Source organism: Eptesicus fuscus, chromosome 12, assembly GCF_027574615.1.
Source record: "Eptesicus fuscus isolate TK198812 chromosome 12, DD_ASM_mEF_20220401, whole genome shotgun sequence".
Classification (NCBI taxonomy): domain Eukaryota; kingdom Metazoa; phylum Chordata; class Mammalia; order Chiroptera; family Vespertilionidae; genus Eptesicus; species Eptesicus fuscus.
In genome coordinates this window covers 887642-906385 of record NC_072484.1, presented here as the reverse complement: position 1 = coordinate 906385, position 18744 = coordinate 887642, and the positions used below count along the sequence as shown (strand labels likewise).

At 61.2% G+C, this 18744-nt stretch overlaps 1 protein-coding gene across 2 annotated transcripts; it reads right to left on the bottom strand.

The window, feature by feature from the left end:
* Positions 1-16206: 16206 nt before the first annotated feature.
* BHLHE23 (basic helix-loop-helix family member e23) lies at positions 16207-18457 on the bottom strand. Of its 2 annotated transcripts, XR_008557658.1 has the most exons (2): positions 16796-18436; positions 16207-16453 (listed from the first exon to the last, which is right to left on the bottom strand). XR_008557658.1 is itself a non-coding variant. In XM_054723959.1 (1 exon), the coding sequence occupies exon 1, from the start codon at positions 18371-18373 to the stop codon at positions 17717-17719; it is 657 nt and encodes a 218-aa protein (XP_054579934.1). In that variant the 5' UTR covers positions 18374-18457; the 3' UTR covers positions 16207-17716. The 2 variants fall into 2 exon arrangements, 1 of the variants encoding a protein (XP_054579934.1); XM_054723959.1 differs by having other exon boundaries at positions 16207-18457.
* Positions 18458-18744: the final 287 nt, after the last annotated feature.

Sequence of the window (18744 nt, the reverse complement as noted above, 5' to 3'; positions counted from 1 at the left end):
CCAGACACGGCACCCACCTTCTAGTCCGTGGCTTTGACGACTCTAAGCACCTCATATACGTGGAATCGTGCAGCATTTGTCTCTTAGTGACCGACTCCCCACTCAGCACACTGTCCTCAGGCCCCCATGTGGGAGCAGGCGCCAGGACTTCCTTCCTTTTTAAGTCCTGTGTGGATGGACCGCTGTTGGGAGGACTCACTCTTTATCCTGTCCCACCACGCCCGCGTTGGGTCCGAGTCCCTCTGCCACGAACGGGACCTGCTGGGACGCCGGGCGTTGGGCGGAGGAGACATGAGAGGTTGTGGGCGTGGAAGAGTCTTCCCTGTAGCCCAAGAGGCCACGGCTGCCCGGGAGCATCGGACAGAGCAGCCCTTCAGAGCAGCCCTGAAGCAGGCGCCCACCCGGTCGTCCACAACACGTCCTTCCTCCAAAGCAGCCTCCACACAGGAGCTGTGCAGCGTAGCAGCCCAAACCAGCAGCACGCACGGCTGGTCGTCACACACTTTTATACCAGCTCACACAAAAGCGGCTTCTTGCCCAGTAGGGACATCACCTCTGGGTGTGGAAGGGCATGCCTGCACGGTACAGGACGATCTCTGTGCCCTTGCTTTTGCTCTTGGCCTTGCACCCTGGATAGGGCCCCACAACTGCGTTGTGTGTATCCATTCATCTGTGGGCTCCTGGGTTGTTCCTACCTCTTGGCTGTTGTGAACATGCAGCTGTGAACTGGGGGGTGCGATGAACACCTTTGTTTTTAATCCACAACAAACTGTAAACTCTTTGAGGGGGCGGCCCTCCCCACGGAAACCGGGGCCCAGGCGGTGTGGTGGCTCTGTGCCGAAGCGGAGCCAAAGGCACACCTGGAACGGATGCTCACAGGCCTCCTGGTGCCACTTCCTCACAAGACAGAAGAGGAGGCCGCATGTGGGGTTTGGGGGTGCAGGGCCCAGTGCAGCAGATGGGCCCAGGCCCCTCCCCTCAAGGACCATTCTGGTCCAGAATGTCATCCTGGTCCTCGGGTGGGGTCTCCCTAGCCCTTCCCAGGCCGATGTGGACCCCAGGACAGAGCTCCATGGAGTCCGGGGAGTGTTTGTGGCGGGGAGGGTGCTGATAACAGAGGCGTGTTCCCTCGGTGGGAGGGGCCTGGTGCTATCTGGTGCAGTCAAGTCAGACATGTCCCCAGCTCTGGGCAGCTCTGGCAGGGTCCCAACACCAAATCAAACCCTGCCTGTCCCTTAGCTCCTGTCGGAGGGGCTTGCCACCTGGAATTAGGCGCATGTAACCTGCACAGCCCACCACCAGGAGGCGCCTCAGGAGGGCACGGCTGTTGTCACCCCACAGCTGGCCGACAGAGGGCGCTGTTGGACAGGGCTGTGCCCACTCTTGCCCCAGCTCCTGCTCCCAGACTCCTCCCAGGACCTGCGGGAGCTGCCCCCTCAGTGGGAGCTGATGTTCCTCTCTCCACAGGAAGGGAGTGGGCGGGAGGTGGTACAGCTCAGGGCACCGCACGGCGATGGTGGGGGCGTCACCACCAGGTTGTGTGTGGGAGAGGGCTCGAGGCTGGACGCCGTGGAAAGAAGAGGGACAGAGGAAGCGCTGATCCCTCCAGGGTGGCTGGCTCCCCGGTTTCCGCCTGTGCCTGACCTGAGTTTGAAATCCTGGCCCTGTCCTTCCCCTCCGTCCAGTGAGTCAGGGATGTGTCTCTGGGCAGCCGGATACATCCCTTCCATCCAGTGGGGGCGATGTCCTTGCCTGCAACAAGGCTTCCTGCCGCCACCCCCAGGGCACCTCCTCCTCTCCAATGTTCAGTCCCTACTGAGTCAGGAAGTGGGGCAGCACGTGGCCTCGAGACCGATTCTGTCCCTGGGACTTGGGAAGCAGAGACCCCTCGGGGGGGCAGCCCTGCTCTGACCCCTAGTTAGCACTCCGCTATAGCCCCATCTGGCCTGTGGGCTCCTGTCACGGACCGTCTCCAGAATCACCCCTAATTGGTGGCTTCCCAGCAGTTCTCGGCAGGATGAGCACCGGGCGGAGTGGGCCTGGTCTGCAGTCAGCATGTGCAGTGAGGACCGGGGTGGGGGGTGGGGGATCGAGGTGGGGGCGTGGGGGCACAGGCAGGGCGGCGGGCCCAGCCCCTGACCAGCCCTTCGGGACAGGCCGCTCTCCAGGTTAGTGAGAGCATTCAGTTTGCAGAAAAGTGGACAGCGGAGAGAGGGCCTGGTGAGCCCTGTCCAGCCAGCGGCCCGATGGGGACGGCTGCCTCCCAGCGCAGGCCCGAGCGGTCCGGGCCCGGCCAGGCCTTTCCTCCCTTGCTTCTCGCTCTGTCTGGGGCAGCACCGCCTGTTTACAAACCGATGTCTTTGTCCCCGGGCAGAGCTCACCGGCAAGATTCAAAGGTGTGAGGAGTAAATGTTGTCCTAAGTTTCAGCTGACGTTCAATTTTAATGACTTTTTAAACAAAGTAACTATTAAACGAGCCGCGTTTGCGTCTCCTGATGCCTGACAGGTGCTTTTGCCCGTGGGAAGCAGATGCTAATCGCATTTCCTGATAGCTCATAAATAAGCAGCCTGGCATTTCCCTTTGTCTGTGGCACTGCCAATGGCCAATTTGGTCTTCAGAAGTGGCCACCTTGGCCTGTCAATCATCTCTTGCCGTAGGCGCTTTTTGGTGATTAGAAGCCCCTTAGAGAGCGAGAAGTCTAAATTAGTTTTAAATAAAAAATAAGAATATTCATGCTGCTGAACATCTAAAGGTAAGAGCAGCAGCAGAGTCCAGACCGCCAGCCAGGGCCTTGGGACTCAGACCCACTGGGGGTCCCTGGGCTGGGGCACAGGCACGGAGGCAGGAGGACAGGTGGGGGTGCGGTGACGGGCCAGGCTGAGACAGCCGTCCGAGAGCGGGGAGATGGGCGCCGGCGGCACGTTCCAGGGGGCTCGGCGCCTCTGTAGGGACGTGAACGCTCATGCGGAGGACGGGGAGGAGAGTCGGTCTCCTTGAGAGGAGAACAAGGTCCCCTTGGAAGAGCTGAGAGTACACAGCACCTCGCCGGGTGGCGTGGGCTGCCTGGCGGTGATGGCCGTGCTCCCAGGCTGGCTCCCTGTGCCCCCCTCCGGCCTGGCCAAGTGGGGCCACCCTTCCATGGACAGGTCAGCCACGCTGGCTGTGGTCTCCCTGGGAGCTGGGGTAATAACCGCCTGACCCCGCTCGCATCCTTGCTGGGCTCTCTGGCCCTGGGCCCTGTCTGAGGCACTGACTCCAGGCATCACCCTGATGGGTGCTGCCCGCTCAGGAAGCAGGCCTGGAGCGCGTGTGGGACTGAGAAATGGGCTGGGCTGGAGGAAGCCAGGGTGGCTTTGGAGGAGTTGGCATCTGCTGGGACCTGGTGGGCAAGGCGGGAAGAGGCGGTGAGGGGCACTCAGGCTCCGGGACCAGCTGTGCGGGCTGCAGGCAGACACCTTGTGGTGCAGGCCTGGGAGTGAGTGTCGGGCCGGTGGGCTGCATGGAAGGTCCGGAATCTCCTGACCCTGCTCCCCCAGCTCTCAGAAAGTCCTGGCACAAGGGTTGGGGATGGATCCAGGATGCAGGGGTGCCCTAGCCAACCTGCTGTGGCGGTACCTGACAGGCCACTGCCTTCCTCTCCATTCGGAGGGGCTTATGGAAGCCCAGATGGGCGCTCTGGACCAGGCTTGGACTCAAAGCCCCGCCTGGAAGCCCCAAGGCCTTCACCAGAGACTCGCCCTCTCTGACCCTGTTTTCGAGGTTCCTCCGTGGCGTGGCGTGGCCAGTACTTCACTTCTTCTCTCGGCCTCGGCATGTTTCCGCGTGTGGACGGACCCAAGGGTGTCTCTGTCACCAGCTGACGGCTTTCGGGTTGACTCCGTCTTCTGGCTACTTTTCGGAACGAACGTGCGAGAAGCTGTGTGGGTGCGCACAGGAGGCTCTGGGGGGTCCCTGTTTCTAACGGACTCTCTGGAGTCCACAGATCCTCCCTCGGCCTTTGGCTGCTCCCAGGCCAGAGAGGGTCCCGGCACACGTTCCCCTGGCCGGGTGAGCAGATTCTAACTCCGCAGCCAGCAGAGAGCTGCTCTCCGGGACAGATGGGCGGGCGGGCGCGGCGTGGAGCCTGGCGAGTGCCCGTCGCGGCTCTGGGGAGCGGCTGGTGTCCGCTGTGCCGTTGTGCCTGAATCTCCAGCAAAGCCCTCGCCATGCTATTAAATCGTTTAGCAAATAAAAAATTTTAAAATGTCCAGCCAGATGTCCAAGTTGACAAAGTGCTCACGGCATTTGACTGATAAAAAGCCAGAGCGCGGGTGAGCGACCGCAGAGCCCCGAGCAAGTGTGGGATGTGACAACACCCGGCTCCTTTGTGTGGGGGCGGGGGCGGGCACAGAGGTTTGAAGGGAGCGCCCATCTGTCGCTGCCGTGTCCCCGTGTCCATCCGATCCCTGAGCAGCGCTGCTCTGCAGCAGGCCCCGAGAGGAGGCGTCACAGAGCAGCACCATCAATATTCATGGCGGCCGGCGCTTACAGAGGGGACAGCAGCCCGGCTCTTTGCTTCGGTGACTGGACTCTGTTTCCTGGCAAACTGCCTCCTGAAGCCGCGGACGCATCTGAGAGACAGACAGGGACCCACAGAGGCCACGGTCCTCTCCGGGGCAGAGGGAGAGCTCCGGCCAGGCCCCGCCTGAAGGCAGACCTCTCCCCAGGCTGAGGGGAGAGGAGGCCCCGGGGATGAGTTGGGGTTGGGGGTGAGTAGTCGGGGGATACGAGCTGAGGACAACACGGCAGCACACACGTGGGAATCGGCGGGAAGCCTGAGCTCAGCTACATCTAAAACCACCCCCTGGCATGGTGGCTAGGGGATTAACAAAAGGAAGTCAGTCACCCAGAGACCTCCTGCAGGAGACAGTGTCCCTGAAGCTATGGCAGGGCTGAATCCAGTCTTCAGTTTGTTGCTGTGAGTGAAGCATCCAGCCTTGACCTCGGCAGTGGGACGTCAGGGTCCGCGCAGGGAGCCTCCTTCCCGGGAGCGCTTTCCTCCCTCTGCGGGACGTCGCTGACGGTGCTGGAAGGCAGTGACCTCTGGCCTCTGGGCCATGCCTGTCCCCTTCGCCCCTTCTTCAGTGCTGGGTGGGGCCGACGTGAGAGGCGCTCGGTATGTGGGTACGACCGTCCTTCCCAGCTTTCGGTGGGGCATCTCACCGGTCCCCTGCAGGGTCCCCGGTCGTCCCCACTGAGCCCCCGTCGCCAGTGCCCTGCCCAAGCTCTAGGAGAGGAGCAGGCAGGCGCGCAGGCGCTGTCAGCCCCCCGCTATTGTCGCTAATAAGTGCTCACGCTAACGAACGGGACGGGTTTAACAGCAATAATGACTTTGTGTCACGGGAGTGGCCATTCTGGATCCCATATGAAAACTGCAACAACACCAGGTCCTCTGTGGTGTTGAAGTTCCCGCTGTTGTGAGACGAAGCAGAGGCTGTGCTCGAACGCTCTGAGCGGGTCCCGGAGTCTCAAACCCGAGCTGCCCTCGGGGACTGGAAAGGCACTCAGTCCCTGGACCTCCACCTGCCTTGTAGGGGGCGGGCTCGTGGGGAGATCGGGGAAGCCCCCAACAAGGCAGGGGCCAGAGGCCTGGACAAGCCGCCAGCCGCCTGAGCCTCAGTGTCCTGTCTGTGGTGTGGGTGTTCAGACTCTGCTTTCGGGGCTTGGCAGACACCGGGGGACTGTAGCTCCTCCTCCAGGTGACCCACTTGGGGTCCCTTGACAGCATGGGAAGGAGCGGGTTCCCAGAAACCAGCGTGTCCCCGCGGCAGAGCTGCTCCGGAGGGCGGACGGCTCCTCTCCCGCACGGCCGCTCCCCGCTGCAGCGGGCTCGCTGGCAGCCAGACCAGGCGACCTGCACGGACGGAGTCCCGCCGCCGCCGGAGGGCACGTGGGCAGGCACGCGAGTCCCCAAGACGGTTGAGGAAGCCGACCTGGACCAGGTGGGCCCGAAGCCGGAAGCCCTCCCCCTCCAGCTATGCCTGGTCTCTGTGAGGGGACCCCCCTGTGTCCCCTGGGAGAGGAACTCGGAGAAGACTGACAGCCCACAGCAGAGATGGAGCCTGTGGGACAGGCAGGCTGGGCGCCCTGGACACTGATTGAGGGGTGTAGAGGCCTGGGAATTGCCAGGAGCGGCTCCACTTGGACACTTTGAATCCACTGGGTTTAAGTTCCTCGGTCCCGGCAGGTGCGGTGTGCAGGCTATGCCCGTCCCCGCACCTGCTCCACGGGCCGTGATCTGAGCAGCTGCCCAGGGCCTGCACGCAGAAGGCCTACCTTGGGTGAATGCTGTGCTGTCACCATCCTGCGATTCCTAGTCATGTTGAACGAGGGCCCATATTTTCATTCTGCTTTGGGACTGCAAGTCCCTTAGTCAGTCCTGCACCTGGAAACCTCTGGGTCTTTGGAGGAAGGGTTGCCAGGGCGGGGTCTGCAGCCACAGGACTGGCCGAGCCGGGACGCTCAGGGCCAAGGGTGCAGGGCTGGGGATGGTGGCCAAATGCAGCAAATGGCAACATTGGATGCTGAGTTAAATTTGAATTTCAGACAAACACACTTTCACTATAAGTGTGTCCTCTGCAATATTTGGGGCAGAGCCCTACTAAAGATTACTTTAAAAAAAAAAAAATCTGGAAACACCAGCTTGGGGCATCTGCCAGGCAGGCAGGATTTCCAGTTGTTTCCAGGTGGGATTTGTCATTGGGCACCACCAGGCCCAGCCCAGGACAATGTGACTGCAGCAGACCCCGAGAGTGGCAGCTTCCGTGTGGAGCATCAGGAGGGGCCAGGGTGGTCTTGTGCACCCCAGGCAGGCTCGGGTCCGAAGGCAGCTGGGGAGAGTGCCCTGGGCCTCGCCGTCCCAGGATTTGGTGGCTGTCACATGTGTGACGTGCAGAAAAGCGGGCAGGTTTCAGGTGAGGGCCTGTTAGAGAACGAGGCCAGCGTGTCCATCTGGACCGCGCTCTGGGGCATCCAGTCTGCAGTCCAGCCCACAGGCCTCACACACCAAGGTCTGCCGGGCTCCCCTTAATGAGCAGTCTTAGATTAAAGGGACCAACCACAGGGCTGGAGAGCTGTATTAAATCTCTGCAAAATGAAGATCGCAAAGATTTACTTAGGCTGGTTCCAGAGGAAATGTAATGACAGCCTCATCCATGTGCCCCCTCGGGTGAGATCATTTAGCTGCCACCAGGGATTAGGAGCGTCTCCTGGACATGGAGACGGCGCTGCAGCCGGCAGCAGGGCACCGGGGCCGAGGGGCACAGAGCCCGGGCTCTGACTGGGCACTTAGCTCGCACGTACGCAGCGGCCATCCACCCGTGACATTGGTGGCGCCCCCGACGACAGCCTCTGATTGTTAAAGACATCCCCATGCTTTCCTCTGTCAGGAAAACCAAGCAGCCCCTGGCAGGACGGCTCAGGGTTGGAGCATTGCCCCGTGTACCAAAAGGCTGCAGTTTCGATTCCTGATCAGGGCACATACCTAGGTTGCAGGTTTGGGGCACGTACAGGAGGCAACCAATTGATGTTCTCTCTCGCATCGTTATCTCTCTCTCTCTCTCTCTCTCTCTCTCTCTTCCCCTTTTGCTCTCTCTAAAAATCAATGGGCATACCCTTGGATGAGGATTTAACAAACAAAAGAAAGAAAGCAAACAGGAGAAGAAGGTAGAGACAAGCTTCGAGGAGGAAGAAGCCTCTCTCACATTGTAATTTTGCAGACAATGAGCTAGCCGTGGACCATCTCCCGGCCTGTTTCTCCCCCGCTGCGGCCCGATGGCTCCACTGGTCTGAGTCCTCTCTCATTGCTGCGAGCATTTCCTGTTTCATTGCGAGAATCTTGGACGGCTCCTCACCACGGGTTCATCGTCCACAGGTCCTCAGCCTGAGTGCCCGGGTTAACGCTAACCACAAGCCGCTATCAGCAGCCGGGCCCTTCCCGGCCCCTCACCGACCACGGCCGTCATTTTGATTTAATCAGTGCTCAGCGGGCACGCTGCATGCAGGCCCTGTCCCGGCCTCTCGTAGGGAGGACGCCTGGGCTGCAGGCCAGCTCCAGCTCCGAGGCTGGCGCGCCCACACCCTCGCCCCCTCACCTGCCAGGGAGCCCAGCACGGACAGCCAGGCCGGCGCTCTTGTCTTACTCCAGGGGACGTGTTTTCAGGAGAAACGTGGGAGACAGTCGGACTAGTTCCGAGGGTGTTGGCGTGGACATGCTGTGGCGCCTCCATGTGTCCTGGCCGCCTCGCCCGGAACTGCAGGCAGGAGCGGTCTTTGGAAAACCCGACACACGCCAATTGGGTCTTTCCAGAAAGAGTGAGTTTGGATGCTCAAGTCGCCCCTGAGAGTCCATTCCATGCCACAGAGCATCATGCAGGGCAGCTCCCGCAGACATCAAGGTGGCAACGACCCTCAAAAGCCCACGGCACCCGGGGTGGGGTGGCCGCCGCTCAGGGTGGGAGCCCACATCTCAGGTGCCACTGGGATAGTGAGGCTCAGGCAGAGCCGTATCTTTCAACTGCAAATAGCTGCGCTGAGAGGAGACCAAACTCGGAACACCGCCGCTGAAGGTTTTTGGAAAAGGCAAAGCTCCAGGGCAGATGGCAGGCCCCAGTGCGGGGCTGGGCCCCGGGGCGGGGGGTGCTGGGGGGTCCTTATGCGGGGCTGCTGGCTGTGGCGCTGGGGGCGTGCCTCTGCGCTCCGCGCCCGGGACAGGCAGGTAAGGCGGGCGCGTGTGGCAGTGTGTAAGTTATTCCCCGGCAGCCCGACTTACACCTCACATTGCGGGCAGGAAAGCCCTGGAGGTAGACGGCTGCACAACATTGTAGGCGGACTTCATGCCGCTGAATTCCACATTGAAAATGGCAAAAACGGTACGTTTTATGCTGTTTGTTTTACCTCAATAAGAACAAAGAGGGAGCAGCCACGTTGTGAAAAGATGAACGGCTCCCCCTGCACCGACTCCCGGGAGGTGCTCCCAGCGCCTCAGGGACCAGCTATCACCTGCACAGAGCCCACGACCTCACAGAGCCACAGACCTCACAGAGCCCACGGACCTCACAGAGCCACAGACCTCACAGAGCCACAGACCTCACAGAGCCCACGGACCTCACAGAGCCACAGACCTCACAGAGCCACAGACCTCACAGAGCCCACGGACCTCACAGAGCCCACGGTCCTCACAGAGCCCACGGTCCTCACAGAGCCCACAGACCTCACAGAGCCACAGACCTCACAGAGCCACGGACCTCACAGAGCCCACGACCTCACAGAGCCCACGACCTCACAGAGCCCACGGACCTCACAGAGCCACGGACCTCACAGAGCCACGGACCTCACAGAGCCACGGACCTCACAGAGCCCACGACCTCACAGAGCCCACGGTCCTCACAGAGCCCACGGTCCTCACAGAGCCCACAGACCTCACAGAGCCACGGACCTCACAGAGCCCACAGACCTCACAGAGCCCATGGACCTCACAGAGCCATGTATCTCACAGAGCCACAGACCTCACAGAGCCACAGACCTCACAGAGCCACGGACCTCACAGAGCCACAGACCTCACAGAGCCACGGACCTCACAGAGCCACGGACCTCACAGAGCCCACGGACCTCACAGAGCCACAGACCTCACAGAGCCCACAGACCTCACAGAGCCACGGACCTCACAGAGCCCACGGACCTCACAGAGCCCACGGAACTCACAGAGCCCACGGACCTCACAGAGCCACAGACCTCACAGAGCCACGGACCTCACAGAGCCACGGACCTCACAGAGCCACAGACCACACAGAGCCACGGACCTCACAGAGTTCACGGACCTCACAGAGCCACGGACCTCACAGAGCCATGGACCTCACAGAGCCCACGGACCTCACAGAGCCACAGACCTCACAGAGCCACAGACCTCACAGAGCCCACAGACCTCACAGAGCCCACGGACCTCACAGAGCCACAGACCTCACAGAGCCCACGGTCCTCACAGAGCCCACGGTCCTCACAGAGCCACAGACCTCACAGAGCCACAGACCTCACAGAGCCCACGGACCTCACAGAGCCATGGACCTCACAGAGCCCACGACCTCACAGAGCCACAGACCTCACAGAGCCCACGGACCTCACAGAGCCACAGACCTCACAGAGCCACGGACCTCACAGAGCCCACGACCTCACAGAGCCCACGGACCTCACAGAGCCCATGGACCTCACAGAGCCATGTATCTCACAGAGCCACAGACCTCACAGAGCCCACAGACCTCACAGAGCCACGGACCTCACAGAGCCCACAGACCTCACAGAGCCACGGACCTCACAGAGCCCACAGATCTCACAGAGCCACGGACCTCACAGAGCCCACGGACCTCACAGAGCCACGGACCTCACAGAGCCCACAGATCTCACAGAGCCACGGACCTCACAGAGCCCACGGTCCTCACAGAGCCCACGGTCCTCACAGAGCCCACAGACCTCACAGAGCCATGGACCTCACAGAGCCACAGACTGGAGCCTTGCACGCCCTCAGGACCCTCAGGACGGCCCTGCCCGTGCTCCCCTCACCCGTCGCTGCGGCCGCTCCGAGCGCTCTCCACCGCCCGGGCCTGGAGGTGCCTCTGCCCTGGTTGTTCGTTGGTAATTGTTTTGGAAACACTCTCTGTTCACCTGTGTGGTGGGTGGAGGCGGGGCAGTGGTTGAAGCTGCGCTCCCTTTTAAATGACTCTCGTGGCAGTTGCAGGAGTTAACGAGGCGGCTAATGAACCGGTGTCCTTGAAAGTTCCCATGCCCCTCGTTTTTCAGCAAGCCACGGGTGTTAATTACCCACGCTGTCCCCTGCAGTGCCCTAGAGGCCTGCAGGATAACGAACCGGTTTAGGGGAGGTGCGTCCCCTCAAAATTACTTTCAAACCAGCCTCATTAAGCAGCAAATGAGAACAAAATTCCTGGACAACGTTCTCATTAGGGGTGCCGACCCGTCTGCACCTGTCCTGCATGTCCAGTGGCGGCTGATGGCCCTCCTGCTCCGCCAGCCCCTGTGTCTCCTGGAGACGTGTCCCCTGCGAGGAGGGCCTCCCCTCTGCCCCTCAGCAACCAGATGGGCTTGGGGTTCGGTGCTGCACCAGCCGGGCTGGGCAGGTATCTTGGGGCGAGAAATTGGGAGCCAGGAAGTGACCACAGCTCAGAAATTAGACCCTCCTCCTCCTCCTGTTCAGCTCTGTCCTCTCTCCAGTGTCGCTCCCGACTGTGGTCACATTTGCTGTCCTGGCTTCTCGTAGCTCTGGCTGGGAGGGTATCCCTGAGACCCAGAGGGAGCCCTCCCTAGGGCGCCGCCGTGTCATGGGCAGGGTTTCGGCTTGAGCCGGGGTGGAGGGAGCCCCGGGAGACAGGACCCGGGAGCAGGTTCCCACTGCCCGTTTATCCTGCTGACCCCGCCTTCTGTTTCCTGAAAGGGTTTGACACCTCATCCCTGGAGACCAAGCCAGCCGTTTGCCCAGGGCTGTCCAGGTCTAAATGGAGGCAAGTCATCTCACCATGCGCAGTCAGATACACAAGGCCGGGGGAGGACGGGGGAGGGGCTCTGAGATGTCTTAGAACAGCGGTGGGCGGGGAGGAAGGGCTGCTGTGGGCTCCTGCAGACCCAGGCTGTTCTGGTCCTCACTGTGGTTAAGGATCTAGAACCTGCTCAGGGGATGAAAGTGTATATAGTGTGACACACATGCACACGTGAAAATGCATGCACACAAATACACACGTGCTCACATGCACACACGCTCACACGGGTGCACACAGGCACGAGCACATGTACCCACATGTGCGCACATACAAAAACATATGCTCCCACATGGCAATGCACATATGTGCACCCGTGTGCTCACTTATGTACACACCACACATGTACACATAACACACACATGTGTACACACGCACACACGTGTGCTCACACACGTGAGTTCAGGTGACACTTTTGGGCAGAGAGAGCAGTGGCCCCAGCCTGTTCTTGCCAAGTGTCCCCCTGGCCCCGGCTGGGCTGAAGTGCTGGCCAGCGGCTCTCCTGGGTCAGCCTTCCTGCCTTCCTTCACAGACCAGCCAGACTCAAGCAACACCTGGGGACAGTGACACCACGTCTGGTCTGCCGGTGGGAAGGCCCCCTGAGAGGGGAGGGCTGCAGACTGGTCTTCCTTCCTAGAGCTGTGTTGGGGGGACAGAGAGCAGGACAGAGCGGGGGCTGTGTGTGCTGGAGGGCGGGGTGCTGGCCCATTGGGACCAAGGCGCTGAGGAGCCGGGAGGAGCTGGGGGAAGCAGGAGGAAGCCGCTCACTCTGAACGCGGCTGCGGCCCAGCCGGGAGGGGTGCCTGAGAGGAGGGGAAAGCAGTTCTGAGTCCAGGCAGTTGGTAAACGGCTTTTATTTGCTTTGGGAACGGAGATTCCCGGATATAAAGGACACGTCTCCCCACTGGTCTGCGATGTTCGGGATGAAGTCGCCATCCTCAGGGAATTCACCAGCAGAGGGGCGGGGGCTGGCCCTGCCTGCGGGCTGGCGAGGAACGAGCTTGAGCAGGTGGTTTCTCCCACAGCGGTCGGTCCGTCCCCGGGCCACCGATGCTCAGCCCATCCGAGCGGCCCCTTACCGCATGCTCCGCGCGGAGCTCTCCCGGGCCTGGCTTTCCTTGCTCTGTAGACCCTGCCATCCCAACTGCTGCTCCTGTTGGTAGTGACTCTGTCGGAACCCCTGGGCACACACAGGCTGGTCGGACCCTGGACGCATGTTCAGTGCCAGGGCTGTAACGGAAGGCTCTGTCCCGAGCGAGAGAGGAGAGACCTGTCGTTCCCAGGGGTCTGCACCTTTGGTGCCCTGGGGTCAGACAGCAGGAACGCACTGGGAGGGCGGGGACTTGCGGCTCCCGGTACAGAGAGCCAGCCGGGCTGCAGAGCAATGATGGCGACAAAATCACGTTGTCAGTTGCCCTCAGAGCGTGTGGTTCCATCTTGTGTCTCAGGGTTTGTGGCCAAGTTCCCAGACGGGCCATGGTCTTGTTAGGGCCGCAAGGGCCATCCACATGGAACAGGGAAGACGGGGCACCGGTCAGGGCCCCTGGGAGCGCAACCAACTGTGGCTCATTGCTTCACACGACTCGGGGCCTGGAGGCGAAGCTCGGCGGCGGGGAAGGCACTGCGTTCCGGTGCGGGCGCGGCGTTCCGGTGCAGGCGAGCTGCTCTGTGAAACCCTCCTGCTAGGATCCTGCTCCTGACCCGAGGCCAGCACTGGGTGGGGGGCACCCCAGGAGGCCCTGAAAGTCGTGTGGAACAGAGAACACCGGCCAGGCCCACACTGAGGACCGTGCCTCCTGGAAATGACAGAGGCCGCTGCATCCTGACCACAAGCTGACCAGCAGCAGCAGAACAAACCTCAGTTCATTCCGACCCTTTCACGTGGGATCTTCCAAGGCTGCGCTGCTCGCCACCGGGCAGGACCGCCAGCCGCCTCCCACTCAGAGCCGCGCTTCCGTGCAGCCTTTGCGCGGGGTGAAGACATCTGCACCCAGACCGGGACCGGCACGGACCGCCATTTAAACAGGCAAAACCCTGCCACCAAAGCCAACTTTCTAACGCACTGAGCCTTTCTGCATCTATGGAGACATGCAGTCTGCCCCTTTGGGTTACGTTTGCAAATGTGTGCTCCTTCCTAACTTCATGGAGCAGACTTCCCCCGGGCAGGGGAACCAACAGGGAGCTGGGGCCCACCGAGGCAATTGTTGCAGAAACAATCGAATTCGTTGTACATCTCTCTAGTCCCACCCCTCGAATGGGATGCTCACAAGCGGCTAAAGACCAGAAACCCATCACAAGCGAATTCACATGATAAATGGCTGTAATCACTCAGCTGGATTAACCCGGGCTCAGGGGCCTCGGCTGGGTTTCCAGCTGCCCTCCCCTCCGTTGGCGGGGGCGGGGGCCGGGCCAGGCTGTGAGCACTCCGCCCGCCCGCCCGTCCTTTTAGGAAAACAGGGCTTGTCCTTCAGCAGCAGTGCCGCTCCCTTTCATGTCCCCAGCTGCAAGGGAAGGAGACACATATTTGGCAAAGCAAGCATCTGGCCTGGGACTCATTAGCTTCCTCAGACGGCAAAGCCAAGCTCCCGAGGTGCTGCCGACATCTGTGTAAGGGCAGAGAGAACCCCGACTTGGGGGTGAAACAGCAAGGGAAGTGCTGGAGGCCCTGTGACTGCTTTGAACGGTGCAGGCTGGCTGGCTGGTGTGATGCTGGGGCAGAGCCAGGTTTGGGCCGACTTTTGCTCCCTGAGTGGATGTGGTTTAGGGGAGCGGATTTCCAGCCGTGGGAAAGCGCAGGTCCCTGTGCTGAGGATCTAGGGCAGCCCTGGGACCAAGCCTCACCGGCGGTGGAAAGCCAAACAGTTTGGCTTTGTGCAGGCAGAGGAGCAGGCTGAGGGGCCTCCCTGACCACAGGGCGTCACACGCAGGGTACGGGAGAAACCTGTCTGCAGGGGTTGTTTTAAAGAGAGGGGGAAAGGGTGGCTGTGTCTGTCCGGGTCCATCTTTAGCTTAACCACCTTGTTTAGAATCTGTGTCCTCTGTTTCCACCTGGCAAGCTGTGGGTGCTCAGGGGTCAGCAGGCACGCCCAACAGGGAATGAAGCTGGGGTGCCTTGGCCAGGCTGCTAGCCTCTCCTGACCTAGCAAGGGACCCCTCTGGAGTCCCCTGCCCTAAGCACCACGAGCCTGGCTTCCCGGCTCATCCCTGGGCTTGAGTGAAGTTCGGTGTGCGAGGTGCCCAAGCAGCAGTCCGTGTGGCCAAGGGGGTAACCGAGGAGGAAGGCCGTGCCGGCTCAAGACAGCCCCTCGCCAGAGCGGAAGCACCAGAGTTGTCCGGCACTGCCCCGGCGTGCTGCTGGATGGAACCAGTGGCCGGGGGGCATATGGCCACTGCTGCTGGGTAGAAAGCAGACGGGGCTCCTCTGGCTCCCCGGCCCTGGGGGCTCAGCGGGCCAAGGTTAAAGAGGAACAAGCACAGGCCTTTCCTGTTTGTCCGGCTCTAGAATTTATCCCCGGAATCAGTTCATTTTTATTAAAGCAAAGGAAACACAGGCACTTCATAGATTTGCATTTTCAGGCCAGAGCTGCAATGCCCGCTGCGAGGCCACGAGCCACACGTGTCCACGGACACCTGCCACGGGGCTGGTTCTAGCGCAAGACACACGACATTTTGAAGACTCATATGAAAAAGGAGTAATTATCTCCCTAATAATTTTAAAATGCTGTTGACATGTTACTATGTTGGGATAAATAGAAATTACCATTAAAATGAATAGTTGAAGTAAGTTTTTTAACTTTACTTAATTCATTCTATTTACCTCACCACTGGAAAATGTGAAGTGCCCCACGCGGCAGGCACTCCCCGTGCGGGACATGCCGGTTAAAGGGCCACTGTGAACCCCTCGGTCCCGGGACTCGTCCTCATGGCAGCAGGCGCGCCTGCCTTATCTGAGACGAATGGATCTAAGAATGAGCATCATGAAAAGGCTGTTTCAAAGCGGGGTTGTTCACGAAGCTCTCTCTGTCACTCCTTGGGCAGTGATGGAGAAGTGGGGGTTCGGGGGGGCGGGCAGGTGCTGGCGAGTCCGTTCAAACTGACCCACAGCATGGCCACCACCCCTGCAGGAGCACGGCCCTCCAGAGGCAGCCCGAGCCCCCGCCGGTGCTCCCGAGGGCCTCCTGTGTGGGGCACACGGATGGGGGAGGCCAGGCCTCTGTGCTGAGAAAGGTGCCCCGTGTCTGGGTTGCCGTAGGTGGGGAGTTTGCGGAGCAAACTTGGGAGAGGCCAAATGACACTTATTTCGAGGCAACAGCTGGCTTGATCAGTGACACTGTTGAGAAACCATCCGTTCAACCCCGGTGAAAGGCATTCGGCCAGTGGGGACACCAAATAAACAGCTTTGCAATTTAAAAAGTTTTAATTTGATTTAACTTTTACTTAAATGAAGTTACTAGAAGGGTTTATGGCTCGTTCAATGGTTCTCTTAAAAATTGTTATTTTTTACCCAAGACATTTTTCCCTTCACCTTTTCTGATTATTTCACCTATTTGTTGCTTACAGATCAGAGACGTTTTAGACTCTGATTTTGAAAGTATGAGTTGTCACAAATGAACACTACTTTGATATTAAAATTTAATCATTTAAACAAGTTGAAATCAAATGCTTTATCTGAACACAAAGGATGTACTGACATCTGTGGTCTTGGCCAGAAGCAGCACCTTAGTGTCAGATGATGAGTAACTTGCAGCGCTGACCAGGGCCCCTTAGCAACGTCCCCAGCACGCATGCCCTCGAGTTTGCAGCGTCCTGTCCTCAGTTACCTGGAGGGAATCTGGAACATAGTTCCCAACACTTGGCTCTGTGATAAACCAGCCTGTTAGGGGCAAAGACAATGAAAAAATGGAAATGAGCAGGAACTGGTATTAAGCTTACATCTTTATGAGTAAGATTTAACCACACTTCATTTCGCAGATATAACAGGGCATTTGAAATGTATTAATTAAAGCTAAATGCTACAGACAGGCCGCTTTGTAGGGCGGCAGTCCTCCCCCATTAGCACGGCATTAAGGACAGCAGAGAAAATGGGGTTAATAAAGCCGGATGTTGTCGCTGAGTCCCTCGGGCACCAACTGGGCAGACAGCTCAGTCCCCACGCGTGGACCCCGTGCAGCAGAATTCGAGCTGCACACCCACGTAAGAGACAGCCGCTCCTCACCTTTGCACCAGTCAGGGTGCGGCCCCCATTAGGTCCTCACCCGTGGCCGGCCTCCTCCCCCAAAAGCTTGAGGGGGTTGGCAGGTCACCGGGACCAGACCGGCCCTCCCTTCACACCCTACGGCCAAATGCGGGCGGTGCGGGCTCCTCCTCTTCCTTGCAGCCGCCTGGAAGCACAGGGCGCAGGACTGTCTCCGTCCAACTCCAGCAGGGCCGCCCCTGGAGAGTCCAGGGACTGTTTGGGGACAATTCTGCAGGCTTGAGGGCAGCGGCCTTGGCGTCCACTCATCCCCAAGAGGTTAGCACCTCTAGCTAGGCAAGAAGATAAGCACCCTCAGACTAGGGAAAGCCGAAAAGCCACTACCCGGCTCTTCTTGCGTTCGAAGTCCAGCTCCTTTGTAAAGGACAGTTGCGGGGCGCACTGGTTGCGGGGGCGCAGGGTGGTGGAGCCGGCAGAAGCAGGAGGTGGTAGGTCTTCGGGATCACCCAGAGCGCAGCCCTGCAGTTTGGCAAGAGAGGCGCCGGCAGCGGCAGCGGAGGGCGGGCCCTAACGAGGGCCCCACCCGCTAAGCAGGGTGCGCTCTGTCCCTGCGCTGCGCCAGCCCTGGGCTCAGTTGCTGGGAAGGCCTAGTTTTCACAGGACCGTGCGCCCTGCTAGTCACCTCCACCGCGTCCCCAGGCCCCTGGCGGGGGTGTGGGGGGTGGGGGGGGGCGTTGGCAAGGTGCCCAATGGACGCCTCAGACTCCGGGCATGGCTTCCAGCGCCCCACTCAGAGCTCAGCTCCTGTCCGACGGGCTCCGAGTTTCCCGTGGCCCCAAGCTGTTCGGCCACAGGGGCAGGCGGCGAGGCCAGGGTCCGGTGGGGCGGGGAGCGCGAAAACGGGTGACGCGCGCGGAGGGGTGAGGGGGTGTGGGGGTGCCCTTACAGCCTCTCATCGCAGTGCTCACAAAGCGCCGAGGGCGTCCCGGGGCAGGCGGCGCGCTTGTCTGGACGGGGCAGCGCGCCGCCCGCAGAGAAGGGGTACACGGCAGCCTGGCCGCAGGGCGTCAGGGGCGCGGCGAGGCCGGGGACCTGGTGGAGGCAGGCCACGAGGCGCCGCATCTCGTCCAGGGCCTGCGCCTGCATGAGGATGTAGTTCCTGGCGAGCAGCAGCGTGGCGATCTTGGAGAGCTTGCGCACCGACGGGCCGTGCGCGTAGGGGATGACGGCGCGCAGCCCGTCCAGCGCGTCGTTCAGGTCGTGCATGCGCCGCCGCTCCCGCGCGTTGATGCTGAGCCGCAGCGAGCGCGGCTCCCGGGGCCGCCTCCGCCCGCCCGCCGCGCCCCCCGGCCCGCGCCTCCGCCGCCGCCGCTCGAAGGCGTCGTCCTCGTCGCCGCTCTGCTCGTCGCTGCTCTCGGCCGCCGCAACCCGGGTGCGGGGCGCGGGCGCCGCGGGGAGGTCGCCGCCCAGGTCCCGTGCGCCGTAGCCACGGCCCGCCTCGGGCCCCTGGGCTGCCCCGAGGGCGAGGCCAGCCGCCGCCGCGTAGCCACGGCTCAGCGCCAGGTACGCGTCCCCCGACAGAGACCTGAGCTCGGCCATGGCCGCGCCGCCGGGGCTCGAGCTGGCCGCTGCTGCCGACGCCTTGCTGCTCCGGGCTCCGCGCGTCCGTCGGGCTGCCCGTGGGTCCCCGAGCCGCCGCGCTGAGCCGCCCAGGCCCGCTTCGGCCCCGCCCCCGGTGGCGGCCCCGCCCCTGCTCTCCTCCCCACCTCCCGTCCTCGCTCGGCGCGCTGGGCGGGTCCAGGGCGGCTCTAGTGCCCAATGGCCTTCCTCCTGCTTGGAGGTGCGGAGGTGCCCGCGGGGACTTCGCGGCCGTCCAATCCGAGCGGACCTGGCGACCGCCTCTTCCCGAGCCCCGCTCCCGGAGGCTCAGAGCCACCGGCAGGCAGAGGGAGCGCGGGGACGGAGGGGCT